Here is a 16075-nt window from a genome sequence, read left to right as displayed (position 1 = left end):
TGGACAGTGCTGGTCTATGCCACTCCCAAATTGCCCCTCCTCCTGGGCTTCCTGTTGCCATGAGCCATGTCCCCATTCATCATGTGATCCAAGCCTTTTTAAGGAGGTTTCACTGTGCATTCTTCCCTCTTACATACTGCAGTGTGTACACTTCCATTCAGAGACTAAGCCTTGAACGTTCTTCTTCCATCCATACCTCCCCACCCAGGCCATCGGCTACTCCGTTATACCAGGGGCTTACTGTTCAGTCCCTACATTCTCATTCTCTCTACAGCAGACGGTGGGATTTCTTCAAATGCACAACCATCTGGTGACTTCCTGGTTAAAGTCCATCCATGACTTCATCTGCCTTAGAGATAAAGGTCAAACCCGTCGACAGGGCAGCGACCCTTTCGGATCACGTTCCTGATGGCCGCCCACTCCTGCCCATCTTTTGCCAGTCTCTGCCTGCCCCGCACACTCCAGCCACATGGGGCTTCCTGCAGCCCCAAACATGATGCTCCCTCCCAGGCTTTTACTTCTGTAAGGCCCTCCCTATGAAGCACTCTCTCCTTCTTCATCTACCTAACTCTCACTCAGTCTTCATGTCTAAGGTGGACATCACATGGTTTCAGACCCACACCCCTGCCAAGGCCAGGTTTGGTGGCTCTTCCACCTGTCCCCACTGCACCCATGCTGACGCCATCATGTATCTTGTCACACCAAACCGTGATGCTCCACTGAATTCCCACTACCCACACAGGGCCAATCACAAAGGCTGACAGTGTCGTGGAATCTGATTTCTTGGTTGACCCCTCATTAACAGTAATGGTGGTTAATCTTACTGGGTGCTGCAGGAAATGGAATCAGGCAATTGCAAAGACTTCCTTGATAAGCTGCTTTTAAGTAAAAGATGAAGCTATTGTATCCTGCTAGAGTGGAGTTCTCTAGACTGTGATTTGTGGCCCATAAACGGGAAACAAAATCAATATTGTCGGTCATGACCAACTTTTTAAAAGCATGGAGTAGAACAGAATACATACATATTAAGGGTAGTGTTTTGTGAAATTTTTGTTTCAGCTATATTAATGCATATGTATGTATGTACTGGGCCATAATGTAAAACTTATCTCTTGCTGGGGATCAGTCACAGAAGTTGAAAAATACTATTCTAGATAATGCCTGGTTGATTATTCCTGGGGCAGACGTACAAATAGTAGAACTGCTTTAGGGCAATATACAATGATCTTAACGGTGTCACATTATACGAGCTCTGTAATTTTCCATTCTGTCTTCAACTGTCCCGTAATTCTCATTAACATTTCAGAAATATTTTACCAATCTTTTTTTTCGTTTTGTGCTATCAAGTTATTCTAAAGGGTAACTTTTTTTTTTACCAGCTATATTGAGTCTTCAGCATCTGTTTAGAGGTGCAGAGATTCCCCTAGAGCAACTCCATAGATGGGGGAGTCCCACCTTCCCTGGTCAGCTTGCCCAAGGACCCCCAGGAGGAGGGCTGTGCCCACTTACCTGGGTATGGTCCACGGAAGTCTGAACCCATTAGGTGCTCAATAAATATTAATTTGTTGAATGAATGTGTATGTGAAACGATTTTACCATTTACAGAAATAAGGGTCCACAACTTGCTACCTGATGTTACACACTCCTTCTCCACCCAAATCAGGGCGGCAGGGGTGAGGCATTATGATGAGTGCATACTCAACCCTCCAGAGGAGAAGAAAAAAAAAACACATAATGATTACCCTGTGGTTACAGAGTTCTACAAGCCACTACAACTTCCAGGGAGGCCTAAATGTTTTAGTTTGAATTTCTACTGAACTTGTCTTACCTTGATATCTTCATACCTAGAGCATTTCTGCAAGATCAAAATAAGAAACAAATGCCATTTAAGTTTCCCTATGTGTACCAACATCCATGGATTGATAATGGTCGAGAGGATGCTGAGACCTTGTCCTGGGCATGGGAGGAAGGATCACAGCAAACCACTGGAAATATTTTGCTACGGACAGAGAAGGGAAGTGAGGAGGGGCATTTGCCCAGAACTCGCCATTCCCCAGGGAGGACCTTATGAATGTTCTAAGGGTGAATGTTCTTCTTCCATATATCAATTATACAGGAATTCATCCCATCATAAAAGTAACAGGCACACATACATATTCATACAAAATTTTAACACATTTAGAAAATATGACTTACATGTTCTTTACTCAGACAATAACATACCACGTTTGTGTTTAGCTTTCTAATATTTTCCACGTTTATACTTTAAAAACACTTGAGTATATAGTATATTACAGACTTTTCTTCCCCCTCTACATGTCCTGCACCCTTTCTAAGTCTATAAATACTTTCCAGAATTTTAGAGGAGGCCATAAATCCTACTGGGATTCTGGATCATAATGGATGTAACTAATTCCCCGGCTGTTGGACAGTTGGGTGGTTGCCAATTTTTTCATTTTTTACAAACATTTTCATAAACATTTCTATAGCTGAGTCTTTGTGCTCATCCACAGTGATACACTTAGAATGAGAAGTTTAATTTTTACTCTAAAAATACACGCCATGGTTATCTCCCTTTGCACATTTATTTACCATAGAATGTCCATGCCACTAGTATTCAAGGGAAAAAAGTTACCCTGTTTTGATCTTGGCCTTGACAAAGGGACGTTCATAAAGCAACAGAGGTCTACAGGGAGAAGGGTGGGGCATGCCTGGCAGCTGGGTTACCTGGTTGGCCTTTCCAGCTTCGCCTAAGCCTGTCCTAGGACCCTGGGAGAACTATGGAATATTCCCGTGCTGTTTTCTCATTTTAAAAATGAGGGTTAGACTTAATTCCTTATACATACCAAACCTTGGAATCTACGCTCTATAGCATGAAGGTCACATTTGCCCCATCCTGGAAACCCAAGGTAAATAAACTCAATCAGTTTGGAAAAATTTAAAGGGTGCAAAGTTTCCATTTGTGAGGCATTGTAAGAACGCCTCTCTGTCCCAGCTGGCAGCCCCATAAACGAAGCATTTCATGAGCTGCCCAGGGTTTGCTTAATGAGGGAGCCACGTTACACCATCAAATGTTTTCTTTCCCTTTGGTGCCATCACTTTCCCCTTCTTATGCCGCTGAGAATTCAGTGTGACACAGAGACAGAGTTTATATAAATGAAAACTTTGCAGTATCAAGAGAGAGAACAAGTCTAAATCCAGAGCAAATCGTACAGATTTCAAGTTTCTCTTGTTTACTAATAGTTATTAAACTTCATAGACAAAAAAAAAAAGGCAAGCTCAAGAAATGGGACAAAGTCACGGATATTTACTCACCTGGTCATAAGCATCCAATTCATTATTGAGGGAATAAAGAGAGCATACATACCCAACAAACGAAGGAGGAGGAACAGGACTCCCAGGGCATAAGACTTGAGTTCAGGGCTGACTGTCCTATGTGCAAAGAGGTGAAGAGAAGAAAGGAAAAGATTCTTATCACTCCGCTTTAATTAACAGACCCCAGAGTCATCCACTGCTGTCCATCAGAGCCATTCTTTAGAAATTAATGGGTGGGTTGGTTGGTTGGTCATTCATTCATTCATTCATTCATTCATTCGGCTTTCTCTGCTTAAAGTCTGAAAAACAACTAACTGCAGTGACAAGATAAGTCTAGGAACTTAAAAGTGTTTTTTAGTAACAGGGCTAATCTTGTCATTGGCAAAAAGACATGCAAATGTGGTCCCTAAAGTCTTCCTTTAAAGGCGTTTTGCTTTTGCCAGGGCAGGAAAACACCTTAAGTTGGTAGCACACATGATTTGGGGAAATATCAACTAGGAAGACCATTTCTCTTCTAGCTTCACGAACAGCCAGCACCATGAACACCGTCGACCTTCTCAGGTTATTTTGTGAAATCATCCAGACGAGCATGGTTTGACACCGCAGATGGACCACGTGCAAAATAACCCATTCATCTATATCCAGTGTCAGTACCTTTTAAGTTGGAAAAGTACCTTCAGAGTCATGGTTCTTTGTTTTGAACTGACTCAATCACCCTGGCTTTGGTTTATCTACAACAGTCCCTTAGAATGATTCTCTTGCACATTTTCTAGAATATTCTCAGAATATAACATTTTCTGGGATGAGCATGACAGTAGAGGTGGTTTGGAAAGATGACCAATTCCAGATAAAGGGGCCCTCACAGCTGATAACACATCTCTTTTGAAATGCCTCTTACTCTTAAAACTCGTATTAATTCAGTGCTTGTCCTCTCTCCTTGAGTCAAGGGACAATTTGTATCTTGTTCACCATGAGTGCAGTGATGATATGCTGAGTAATATATAAGTGGGTGGAGGGGTAGGCACATGTCTCTCACTCATGACCCAGGCTGGCCCCATCTCTAGTGGGGTGGTGAGGGGTTGTGAAGGTAGACTATTTGCCCGACTCCATGCACACCTGCTTCAGGTCATCCTGGACACCGCTGGCAGAGAAACTTCCCCTTATGCTATTGCCATCATGAGTCCCTAGGGGAGATGGAGAGGTAAGCACACGACTATGACTCCTGGAAGGACTTGGCTAGGCCTAGAACCAGTCCGGTGTGGCTGAGCCTTTGGAAACACCAGGAGCATTTCAATATGGCTGAAAGACCAGGAAGACCCATGCAACACAGGGAGGACCTAGGCAATCAGTTCTGTAGAAAATAAATGTTAGAAACAAAGTACCATTGGATATCTAAGTCCACTAGGATATCTAATACCCAGGATACATAATCCAACTATGGATTTAGTGGCTAAAATTATATTCTTATATGACCCCAGAGGTCATTCATCTCATCATCCAATGCCATCCATTCCAATGACCTACCACCTGGTTTGAGCCTCAGGTGGGCATGTCTTTGGCTTCTTGGAAGAGTGGTCAAAGGACACCATCAAACCAAAAGGAACATGGATGTAGTTTTTACAATCTTTGCCCTAGTTCTAAGATTTTCAGTGAAAACTAAAAATGTGTTATTCTTGGGGAAATACCCATTTCTTCTCAATTATAAAGAGTGCAATACGGGCCAGCAGGTCAAGACTTTCTCTGAGTGATGCGAAAGCCACTCTCTGGCTGCTGAAACCAGATACCTGAACATCAACAATGAGATCAGCATTTCTGGACAGAACCACAGCCAGTTCTCTTTAGAATATACATGTTTCAAAATCCAAGTTCTTCGGAGCTATTTTCAGCTCCATGGTTCTGGTTTTTGCACATTCACTTGAAGGTACTGAATTGAAAGACATCCAAATAAAAGCAAATTCTCCTTTTCAAGAAAACATGCTGGCATAATGAGCTAGAATACTTATCACTTGAAATTTGTTTTCCTTTCAGCTCTCATGTCATTAGAAATAAAATGAGCAAGGGGCTAAGATCTCCCTTCATATCCTGTTGGGGAACTGGTTCCCCCAGAGGGAGTCTTCCTTCTCAGGTCTAGTTATGCAGAAATGGAAGGTTCAGGTCTGAATGTTACTGAAAGGTCTGGGCAAGGCCAGGGATGGGGGCTTAGGTCTACAACTTACGAGCTGATGACCTTGAGAATACTGCTTAACCATTCTCTGAGCCTCCACCTCCCCATCTGTAGAAGGGGAATGCTAATAAGGATGTAAACAAGTAATTAAAACAGGAGCCCAGCGCTGGCTCCAAAGAGGGGCACAGTGGGGGTTAGCTTATATCCTCGCCTACGGGTGTTCTGCACACTACAGTGGGGCCATCACTCTGGGACAGGGTAAGGACTGGCACACACCTGGGCTGTGGCCCAGGCTATGCCCTCGTGTCTGCCTAGAACATCTATGATGGCGTAGTGGACAGGGATGGTGACAGAATAAGGTGCTACCCTGGTCATCTCGAGGGATCCAGCGTGTGAGCCTGTGCCTCTAGCAGGCCCCAGCAGGGCATGGAGTTACGGGGTGGCTGAGGCCCAACCTAGGTCATGTAGATCATCTTTTGCTGATCTATGCGAAGGAATCAAATGTTTCCTGAAAATCTCCAAGACCTGTTTATCAAGTTGGGACTTGGAAGTGATTAAGTTTCAACTTTCTGTGTTTGCTCTGCCCGTCACAAACAGTGAGCTGGCTCTTTGTACAGAAATCATGGGGAGCAGAGAAAGGGGACCAGTCACTGCTAATTGTCATGAAGGTCATTCTTCCTGCACCTTGGCACCTTTTGTGTGGGACCAACACAATATAACTTCACAGGAATTTCTAATAATGAAAAATAAGTTATCCATAATGCGGCCACCCCAGACCCATACCTAGGGCCTGATGGGTTTTGTCCACATGCGTATTATATATAATCAACCTCCATATATAATTTAAATGCAATAGTTCATTCCACAAATACTTTTCACATTCTTAAGAATTTTCATTATCCCATTGAGCTATGGTACAGTACTATAATTTAATTCATTATTCCAATTTAGGTTCTTCTGCTATTATAGTTAACACTGTAATAAAAATCTGTCAGCATGGAGCTGTTTTTCTGGTAGAGAAGTATTTTCCTAAGTGGTGAGAGGTAGGGTTACCTCATAAAAAATCTGAACATTTTTATGACTCTTGATTCACAATGCTCTATTGCTTCTTTGAAAATTGGAGCGACAGGCTTTTCAATCCCACCAGCAGTATGCGATTTGACCAGTTTTGCTGCAGCCTTGCAAGCACTGGGTGTGAATATTTAACACTGATTTCTCCAGTTTAGTAAGTATAGAATGGCACTTTGTTATTATTGCCTTGATGCTTCTGCACATTACCAAGGCTTTGCTAATGACCTCCTCGAGCACTTATATAAGCACTCTGCAGAAATGCTCTTCCTTAGGAATTCATAACCAAGATCGGGAAATGTGGTGGCCATGGGGAGAAAGAGAGAGGAGGTGGATAAAGCTGCTGGGGATGTGCGTTGTCAGCACAGGTCACACTCAAGCATTGCGTTCCTACTTGTATTCCTACCCCCTAGGAGTGAATTAGCCGCATCCCAGTAAGGTGGGTCTGTCTGTGTTTGGTGTCACTTCCTCTGGTTCAGGAGACACTGGGTTATGGAGCATTCCACTTCTAGGTTCCTCACACAACTCTAGGTAACTTGGCAAGTGTGCAAGTTACTCGGAAGATGACGCCATAGTTCACCTCGGAGGCACCTCCCCTGCCCCCAGGACAGGTCCCGAGAGACAGGGAGCCACACACTACGGGTGCTCTCTCCAGCCATCTATTTATACAAGAGCGGTCACTTCTGGTACACACATGGTCTCAAGGGGACCCACACCAGTGCCGGAGGCCAGCAGGACCAGTGACTCCCTGGCCCCCATTCAGAAACAAGTCTGAGGGAAAAATGTGCCCAAGATCACGTGGCTGATCAGTGGTTGGACGGGAGCTGGACTTGAGGACTTGGCTAGTCCAATGCCATTTTTGTTTTACTCCAACGATGCTGCTCTCTGTAAAAGTCAATGCAGGACCATAGTTCCTTTCATAATCACCTGCAGAGTCTACTCTTGGGAGGATATGAAAGTGCATCATCTCCCTTGGGCCACGATTTCTGGTCTCTTGTGAGGTCCCCGTCCAATGTAACGGATCCCTATCAGCCTGGGGAAGCTGGCTTGTGAGACTCACACAGTACTCGATGTTCTGGTCTCCTGAGGACTGCAGACACCCAACGAGGAAGGCAGGGGCAGGGCGAGAGGCGAGGCTGGCTCGCCAGTCCCTGGGTCTGAGCTTACCTGATAAGGATGATGACCGAGGGTGTCTGCGCCATTGCCCCGATCATGCTGCAGACACACATCACACACAGGAAGGTGAGGAAGGCCTCTTGGCACCCGGGACTGGGGCACTTTCCGGGAACCACAGTCGTGTTCTCGGGCGGGACAGTCGTGAGGCACGCACAGCCGGTGAGATTCTGAAATGCAAGTATTCAGCCCTTTTAACTGGGGGCATCTCCCGTTTCCGAACCCAAAGCCATCCATCAGCTGCAGCTGTCACAGCCTAATTATGCATTCTGCGGCATTCCATTAATTAGGCCTGAATAAACGAGTTAGCTTCTTAAGGAGGCTGCAAAACACATGCAAATAAAGGAATATTTACGGGGAGGAGAGCCATGCCCTATCTCCTGTGTGTTTCATTTCCACGTTCCAGAATCCCTCAATAAGCTGTACCCTTATGCCCCCCCCCCAAGTACAATTAGAAAGGAAACTGTGCCTCCACAATAGGATAAAACTTTGCCAAATTAACGTAATAATTACTTGCCAATTTGTCCTCTCTTTTATGCAGTGATAATATCAACGAAGTGTATTAAAAGAAGTAAATCAGGTAACCTGCATATTGTTGCTGGTTCGACGCCCAGTGTGGCACTTGGAACAAAGGACATGCATTGTCATGCACGAAGCCGCTGCTCTTGGGGGGCCACCGGAGGGGGCAGCTTAATGGGAACATTCTCACATGGCAGGGTAAGCAAAGGGGGCTAAGAGGTGCCAGGAGCTTGGAGCAGATCACGCCCGGGCGGCGAGCTAAAGCCCAAACCAGACACATTTATTAATTCTTGATCCAAGGAGGAAAAAAAAAAAAAAGGACTGCATTCCATTTGATCTTGCAGGTGGATCCTTGCCCAGCTGCCCCTGCCCCCGGGCGCGGTCCGGTCCCTCCATCATCAGAGGAATTTCTGATGGCAAAGGGAGGAGCAGGGACGGGGAGAGAGTGCCAAGCAAGCGCCAAGCCAATTAAGATTCGGTAATAATAGTGCAGAGGCCTTTAATGAATACAATCATAAATGATTCATTGCTTTTCTTCTTGGGACTGCTTGGCTTTCAGAGCACACGCCAAGGAAAATCCTCCTGAGGGTCAAACAAATCCCCTTTGGCTTTCACATTCCTCCTGCCTGTCTTCGTTCCTCTCCATCCTCCCTGTGCCTTCTTTTCTCTTCCCACAGAACACAGCATAGGTAGGGGTTTTTCTCATCCCATCAAGCCACATGGGATTGCTTTCAGGGGTGTCCAAAGGCCCTTTAGGTGCCGCCCGTCCCTGCCCCATCAGGGCCACCTGGTATGGCTGTGCCCTGCACGGGGGCTTTTATCCACGGGGCAGAGCTGTGGGCAGACAGGGTGTGGGGCTGGACCCTTCCTCCTAAGAGCTGTGCCCAGAGCAGGTGCCTCTGTGTGAACAGCCCGGTTACTGTACCCTGCGGCGTTTCCTGTAATTCCCCCAGAGCTGCTGAGGCCTTGCCCCTCTGCCCCTTCCCACACACCTCTGCCTGGGGGCTTCCTAGGGCTTCTGTAAAACCTCCTCCTTCTGGGAGGCGTCCCCCTGCTGAGCCGGCTCTGAGCCGGGGCCCTCTGTGCACCCCGAGGAGCCGGCACCTCCTTCTATGAGGACACGCTCCACACCCCCTGCAGGACCTTCAGCACACGGGGCTGGAGGAGACCTCGTGGCTCCTGGGAGGAGGACGGAGTCTGAGGCACACTCTCCTGAGCATTTCACCGAGCTGAGACACAGCAGGTGAAGCTTAGCAGATGGTTTTGGAGCACATATGCCATGCTCTTCCCCTGCGTTTACCAGGAGGCAGGACTTCCCCCCACCTAGAACTTAAAATGTCACTTCTCTCCCTACTCAGGGTTGAGGAAAACTGTTCCCTCCCCTCCTCAGACTCCAACTTCACAACCACACTTTGCTAGCTGTCTACACTCACCACCCCCACCTCATCCCCCAAGCTCCCCCTCACTCGGGCTGGGCTGGCTTCTGTCCCCCACAGGCAGGAACCCGATCCATATCCTGAGCCCACCACCCACTTTTCTCTTACTGGAGCCCCCCCAGGAGTGCACGCCTGTGAACCACACCCGTCCCTGGCTTCCACAGCCCATAATCCTCCCAGACCCACTTGATTCATCCTGCCCCAGGGCTCTGAGCATGTTGCCATCTCCATGAGGAATCCAAAACAAACGCCCAGAGCCGGATTCTGCACTGTCAGCTTGGCGCTACCCACCCTCCATGCTGGGAGCTATTTCCCTAGAACCCCCTTCCCTGCAGGGGTGAGGGCTAGATGGGGGAGGCACGACACGGGTGCAATTTAGAAGGCAGATGTGAAGCAGAGGCCACTACCCTCCGAAGGTCAGACACAGGGATGACATCACACCTGTGGAGGTGCCCAGAAGGTGCTGGTTGGCCCTAGCATCCGTGTTTACACCCCCCTCGTTTCTGCCTGTCCTGCTGACAACAGGACAACAACTACTGATGTGGCTGTTTGCCTGCTGACATGGCCAGCACCCCCTTCGTCTCACTCAGCAACCACGTGAACACAGCTTCTTGGGATTTTCCCACAAGCCCCCACGTACCCACCTGAGCAGGTGCTTCTGGGGATGGAGTAACCGTCCTCCGATCCTTCATCTCACTCCTCCCAGATTGTAATTCCCCAACTCCCCCATGTTCACAGTAGCTCTGATTCCCACACTAAATTCTTTATTTCCAACATACTTGTGGGTGCTGTTTTCCTGACCAAACCCTGACAGATGCACATCCCCCGCCCCAACCTCCTTTCCCTCTGCATCTCTTGCCTGAGAAGTGGTACCCTATTAACTCTCTGGAAACTGGGTGGTAATTCTGGACCCCGCCCCTTACTCCCACGTCTGATCCGTCTTCCTCATGACTATGAGGCTAGTAAGGCCAGACACGACTGTGGTTTTGCTCCCTAATTTATCCTCAGCTCTAGGGGACAGGGCTTGGCTCATGACAGGGAGTCAAGAGCTATTTATCAAACAAATGAAGAGATCTCAAGTCCTATTCATTTCACTGTATCCTAAATCCTTCTCAAACCCTCAAATCCTTCTGTCTCTGATTCCTGCAGTAGCCTGGGAGAAAAGAGAGGTCCAAGTCTGGGGGTCGGCTGAGACCCACACGGACCCAAAGAGTGCTCAGGTATAAATGAGGAACAGGCCCCTTGGGGATGGCTGTGGTCCTGCCTCGTCAAGCATCCTAAGTGAGCTCCAACTCAGCCTCTTAGAGATGTGATGTGAGTACTGGAACTGAGTGATCAGGGCCAGGACCCGGTGAATGAACCATGTGATTGGTGAGCTTTGTTTCAGTTTAAAAAGTAATCTGTAACTGGGACCTATGCTCAGTCATAGATTTTTGCCCAATACCTGGACTAGGGCTCGACTGCATTATATTTACCATAAAAGGCAACTGCCTGGTTCCTCTCTGCTCTGAGAAGTGAAAAACCCCTTCTGAAATGGATCCACTCCGGATTCGGTCTGTGCTCCTGCCCCTAATGGCGTGGGATCGAGAGAGACCGCTTTCTCTCAGACTGTCTGACACAGTGACTGCCCGGCCCTCCTGGTCCAGGGGGTGAATGTGTCCATGAAGCCAATGCCCCGGGGATGGAGTGAGTGGACAGCAGAGTTGAGCCGCCATGGGATCTGAGGCCGAGACAAAGGGAGGGATGTGACAATGCACAAAGCCAGGGAGAGGGATGAGACAAAAACAGGCCAAGGGCAGCTTCAGGCCGACTGGACAAAAATGAGGCACTTGTAAGGTCCTTAATACCAGAAGAGCAGAAGTGGGAAATACAACCAGCGAAGATGTCGGCTTACTGGCACCGAGGAAAGAAGATGCAAATGGGTGGGTCCCTCCCAGAGGTTCTGGGCAAACCTATATTTATTTATTCAGATTTAGCTTAATTTATTCAAGAAGGGCTGAAGAGGCTGGGAAGGAGGTAAGCCAGAGGGTCTGAGCAGGGACTTGGATGGGTCTCCTTTTTGGGCAGGTGACTCAGTCTGACACAATGACCAGGAACCACTGGGTGGCCCCACGGTCTGGGGGGCAGCTGGGACTTCTGGGCAACCCTTCCAAGGGGTATCTAAGGGAACATGCTAAGCCTGTGGCCATATGGCAAGAGATGGGGAACATCCTTCATTTGGGCTTAGGTGACACAAGACATGGGCCTGGATGTCATATGCTAAAGGAGGTGCAGGGACTCTGACTGCTGAGGCAGCTGTCTGGGAGGAAACTTCCACCCACACGTCCACACGTGGTGGAAAGTACCGCAGATGAGGACCACAGTTTCACCTTTCCCATAATTGCGAGAGATGACTTTCCACCAATGGGGTTTCAGACTACCATCCCAGATAGAAAGGAAGTGCAGGGACAGCCCTTCTGCTGGTATTAACCGGGTGTCTCTGTGGGAACTCCTAAACTTGCAAAAGCTCCAAGCAGCAGGAAGCTGGAAAATACAGAGCAGACCTGGTGTGACAGAACGATCCACTCTACTGAAGGGATGATAGAGGGCTGGGATCTGAATTCTCACCCTATCTGGATACAACAGTCCCTTCGGGCCAGTCTCAGATGGGTCTCAGAACCCACCTGTAGACCATCACGGCCTGAATGAAGTGGTAAACCCAATGCACTCCTGGCCAGTGTCCGATATATTTAACTAGTAAGAAAGTACACCAGGCTCCAGGAGATTGGCTTACCACTCCTGACCTGGGAAATGCCCAGTTTTCCATCCCCGTTTCAAAGGAATGTCTTCCCAGTTTGCCATTCTGTGGGAGGGAATGCAGTCTCTGCTGTCTTCAGGGGAGCTGGATTCTCTGTCTGGTGTCATATATTGAGGTGAGGTGGGGTGGGGGCGGGGTCTGGCTTTCCCGGAAATAAGTGCATCCTGTTCTATTATGTTGATAATCAGATGACCACTGTGCTCACAGAGGAGCTGGCCTGGTAATATCTGTCACCAGTGCTGACCCAGAGGACAGAGGGGGACTGACCTGGAAATTCTGTAAGAACTTATCCTATAGGCAGACTTGTACTGGGCATAACAAGACCTAAGAACTACAAGAGACACAACGATGTTTGCAAGACCTAAAGCTGTGCAGCAATCTGAATGCCCATCACAGGGACTGGTTACATAGGCTCCAACAGATCCACACAACGGAAGATTACGTAGCTGTCAAAAAGCACGAGAGTGTTCTTTATGTACTGACACAGAAAGAACACCAACATAAAGTATTAACAATGAAAGCCTCACACACAAGGTACAGAATAAGAAAGACCTTAGAGATGCATTAAATGCCAGTTGGATATACAAGAAACTAAAAGCACTCATTACTTTACTTGGCAGAGTGGTGGGGTCAAACGGTAGGTGAACGGAAGACAGTGGTGGAAAGGAGAATTTCCACTTTTTTTTTTTACACTTTTTGATTTCTGAACAATACAAATATATCATCTACTAAAAAAAAAAAATGAAGAACTCCAGAACATTACAAAATAAAGAAGAAATCAATGAAGAAGAGTAGCACACTCACTGGAAATCGTACTCGTATTCCACATTCAGTCATTAATTTCGACTGAGAAATGTTTCTATTCACATAGAATGATGGGGATAAATAATTACAATAAAGCTGGAGACCATGAAAATAGAAAAATTACTCTTTGGAATCTGGGGCTAATTTTCTACTGATGCAGGAAATCATAAGCATGCTATTTTGACAGCTCATATTACAAGGAAAAAAATACTTTTCAGCAATGTTTCAAAAATACTGGCAAATGAACTTGTTTGTGTTTGGGTCTTTTCCCCCCTCATGTAATATCGATGCATCAACTGCTATTAATCATACAAATAACACTGATTTGTAGGTTGAAAGATGACTTTTCCAAGGGGACAGGTACGGGGGTGATGAGGTCAGGTGTACTGAGAGCCTCCCGGATTGAAAGCTGGAGGGTTACTCCCAACATTCTAGAATACTCTTTCTGGTTTTCTTTCTGTAACATATTCAGTTCCTAGGCAGAAATGACAATTTCGATTAAAAGCCGGGCCCTTGTGGGGCGCCTGGGTGGCTCAGTCGTTAAGCGTCTGCCTTCGGCTCAGGTCATGATCCCGGGGTCCTGGGATCGAGCCCCACATCGGGCTCCCTGCTCGGTGGGAGTCTGCTTCTCCCTCTCCCACTCCCCCTGCTTGTGTTCCCTCTCTCGCTGTGTCTGTCTCTCTCAAACAAAACAAAACAAAACAAAACAAAACAAAAAAAGCCGGGCCCTTGTTCTGTAGTTTGGAGGGGACTTTGCCACCAAGAGTGCTGAGATGTGTACTGTTCGGTCCTGAGGCTGCCTCCGAGACCTTGGATCCCTTGTGCATGACATCCTAATGAGGGAGGGACAGGTCAGGACATTTTCCTTCCAGGGGCAATGAGCTCCTATACGTCCTAGACACCTACAGACTCCCTCATGATTCGGCCAAGTCCCTCAGACCCTCTCCTGTCATTCATTACTGTCCTTTTGTAGCTTAGAATCTCTTCACCGCATTGGCCCAACCCAAGCTGGTATTTTAGGTAAAGACCTCAGAGCTCAGCACAGAGAGCACCAGCAACCCATGTGCCTCAAGGCAAAGGGGATGTTGAAAAACTGCAAGAAGAAACAGACTCTCATGTTCCCTTTCAAGGTCACTGGCTGAAGGATAATGGCCAGGGAGAAACATTCTGGGATGAAAGCAAGACCTCCATCCACCTCTTGCTCCCAGAAGCTGTAAGACAGGTGCAGGAGCACATCCGGGCAGAGCCTTAATTATCTCCTGCAGGAGGGGAGGAAAGGGCTGGTCTTTGGGGAGCGGCAAGGCCCACGCTTTGTTCCAGCCACCTCAGGCAGGAAGTGTGGGCAGAACACAGAAGGGGAAGGATGTGGCTCATGCTCAGGAATGGGGAATGAGCACCGGGCCCCTACGCTTCTCCCTCTTTCTCTCTCTCCTCCAAGTGGAACCTGTCCCGAGCACAGGGTCCAAGCCTCCCCGCCACCCCCCAGGGCGCACGCACACAGTGCACGCTGTGATGTCCTTCTGTGTCTCTCCACCGCCGAATGCCCACTCATCCTTCACGAGAAGGACCCCACCACTGCTCCTCCTCTGGGGGGAAAATAACCGCACCGCTCCCTTCCAGCCTCACCTGCCCCAAACTAATTCCTGGTTCCCTCTAGGCTCACTGATCTCCCCATGTGTCTGCTTCCTTCTCTTAGAATGTAACCACCTATCTTTAAATGTCGGGTTATTATTAATTTCCTTAATAAAAAAGTTTTCTCCTTATTGAAAAAGGGATGCATGTGCATTTTGAACAATTTAGTAATAGGCAGAGAACGTGAAAGAAACATATAAAAATTAATTTTTTAGTCCCTAGCCAGAGGTAATGTTATATATCTTCTGTGTAGATCTTCCCATGTAGAATATTTAGATTTTTCCTTTTCTTTACTAAAAGGGATCATAATCTGTACACTGTTTTATAATATGCTCTTTTCGCTTAATAGGTTAGCTGTTGCTCATGGGTGTTCCTTTGTACACAATTCTATCAATACGTTACATCTCATCTCATCGTAAACACGAGCTCCTACCTTTCCAGCTCCGTATCTCTAATGCCTAGTCCAGGGCCTGAGATATATTAGATGTTCAGGGTGACATCGCCCTAGTTGGGACTGATTCCAGAATCTTCACGTCTTCTGACAAGCCATTGCCTGAATGAATATAGACTTTTAAATCCATTCTGGCCAACGAGGCCAGGCTCTATGAGACAGCTTGCAGACTCCAAACCTTTGAGGGCAAGAGAGGAAGCAGAGAAGAAAACCGGCGCAAGTGTAAGGGGTGGTCAGGGGCGGAGACTGTGGCTAAGGGGGATCAGATGTCTTGTCTGCAGGTTCGACCATTTCTCAGCTCCAGGCAATTGCTGCCCTGTGGGGGTGAAGGGGCAGGTCAGTTCTCATCCAGCTTTTACAGAGAGGCCAGAAATCCAGATTTGTGTATGAAATGCACAGACTGTTTAAACCTTCGTTCAGACCCCAATAAGCCCATGTACGGGGCAGAGAGGGCGTAGAAGCCATCAGTTTGCTTCTTCTATAATATGCTGATATGGCAGCTCCAGTCACCAGCTTACTTTCTCCAGTGCTTGAACACATAAAGGTGGGAAGGAAAAGGACACTGAAGGCTGGATGCTCAGTGTCCGCTCAGACACTGCTTCTAGAAAGATACAATTTTAGGAACCCATCCCTTCTCCTGGAGCAGTGGTTCTCGACTGTGGGGGATTTGGCCCCCAAGCAGAACCTATGGAAGTATCTGGAGACATGGGTGGTTT

The 16075-nt window shown here is 47.4% G+C and overlaps 1 protein-coding gene across 3 annotated transcripts in view; it reads right to left on the bottom strand.

Annotated features, from left to right (window-relative positions):
- SLCO3A1 (solute carrier organic anion transporter family member 3A1) overlaps positions 1 to 16075 on the bottom strand; it is a 301513-nt gene that overhangs the window by 22116 nt on the left and 263322 nt on the right. For all 3 annotated transcript variants that reach the window (XM_032391968.1, XM_032391966.1, XM_032391967.1), the window contains exons 8-9: positions 7715 to 7890; positions 3368 to 3432 (exon numbers count right to left, since the gene is read on the bottom strand). In XM_032391968.1, the coding sequence (XP_032247859.1) occupies positions 3368 to 3432; positions 7715 to 7890 (241 nt within the window). The remainder of the gene's footprint in view (positions 1 to 3367; positions 3433 to 7714; positions 7891 to 16075) is intronic.

The sequence above is a fragment of the Phoca vitulina genome, unplaced genomic scaffold (genome assembly GCF_004348235.1).
Source record: "Phoca vitulina isolate PV1807 unplaced genomic scaffold, GSC_HSeal_1.0 scaffold65, whole genome shotgun sequence".
In the NCBI taxonomy this organism is placed as follows: domain Eukaryota; kingdom Metazoa; phylum Chordata; class Mammalia; order Carnivora; family Phocidae; genus Phoca; species Phoca vitulina.
This window is presented reverse-complemented; position numbering and strand designations above follow the sequence as displayed.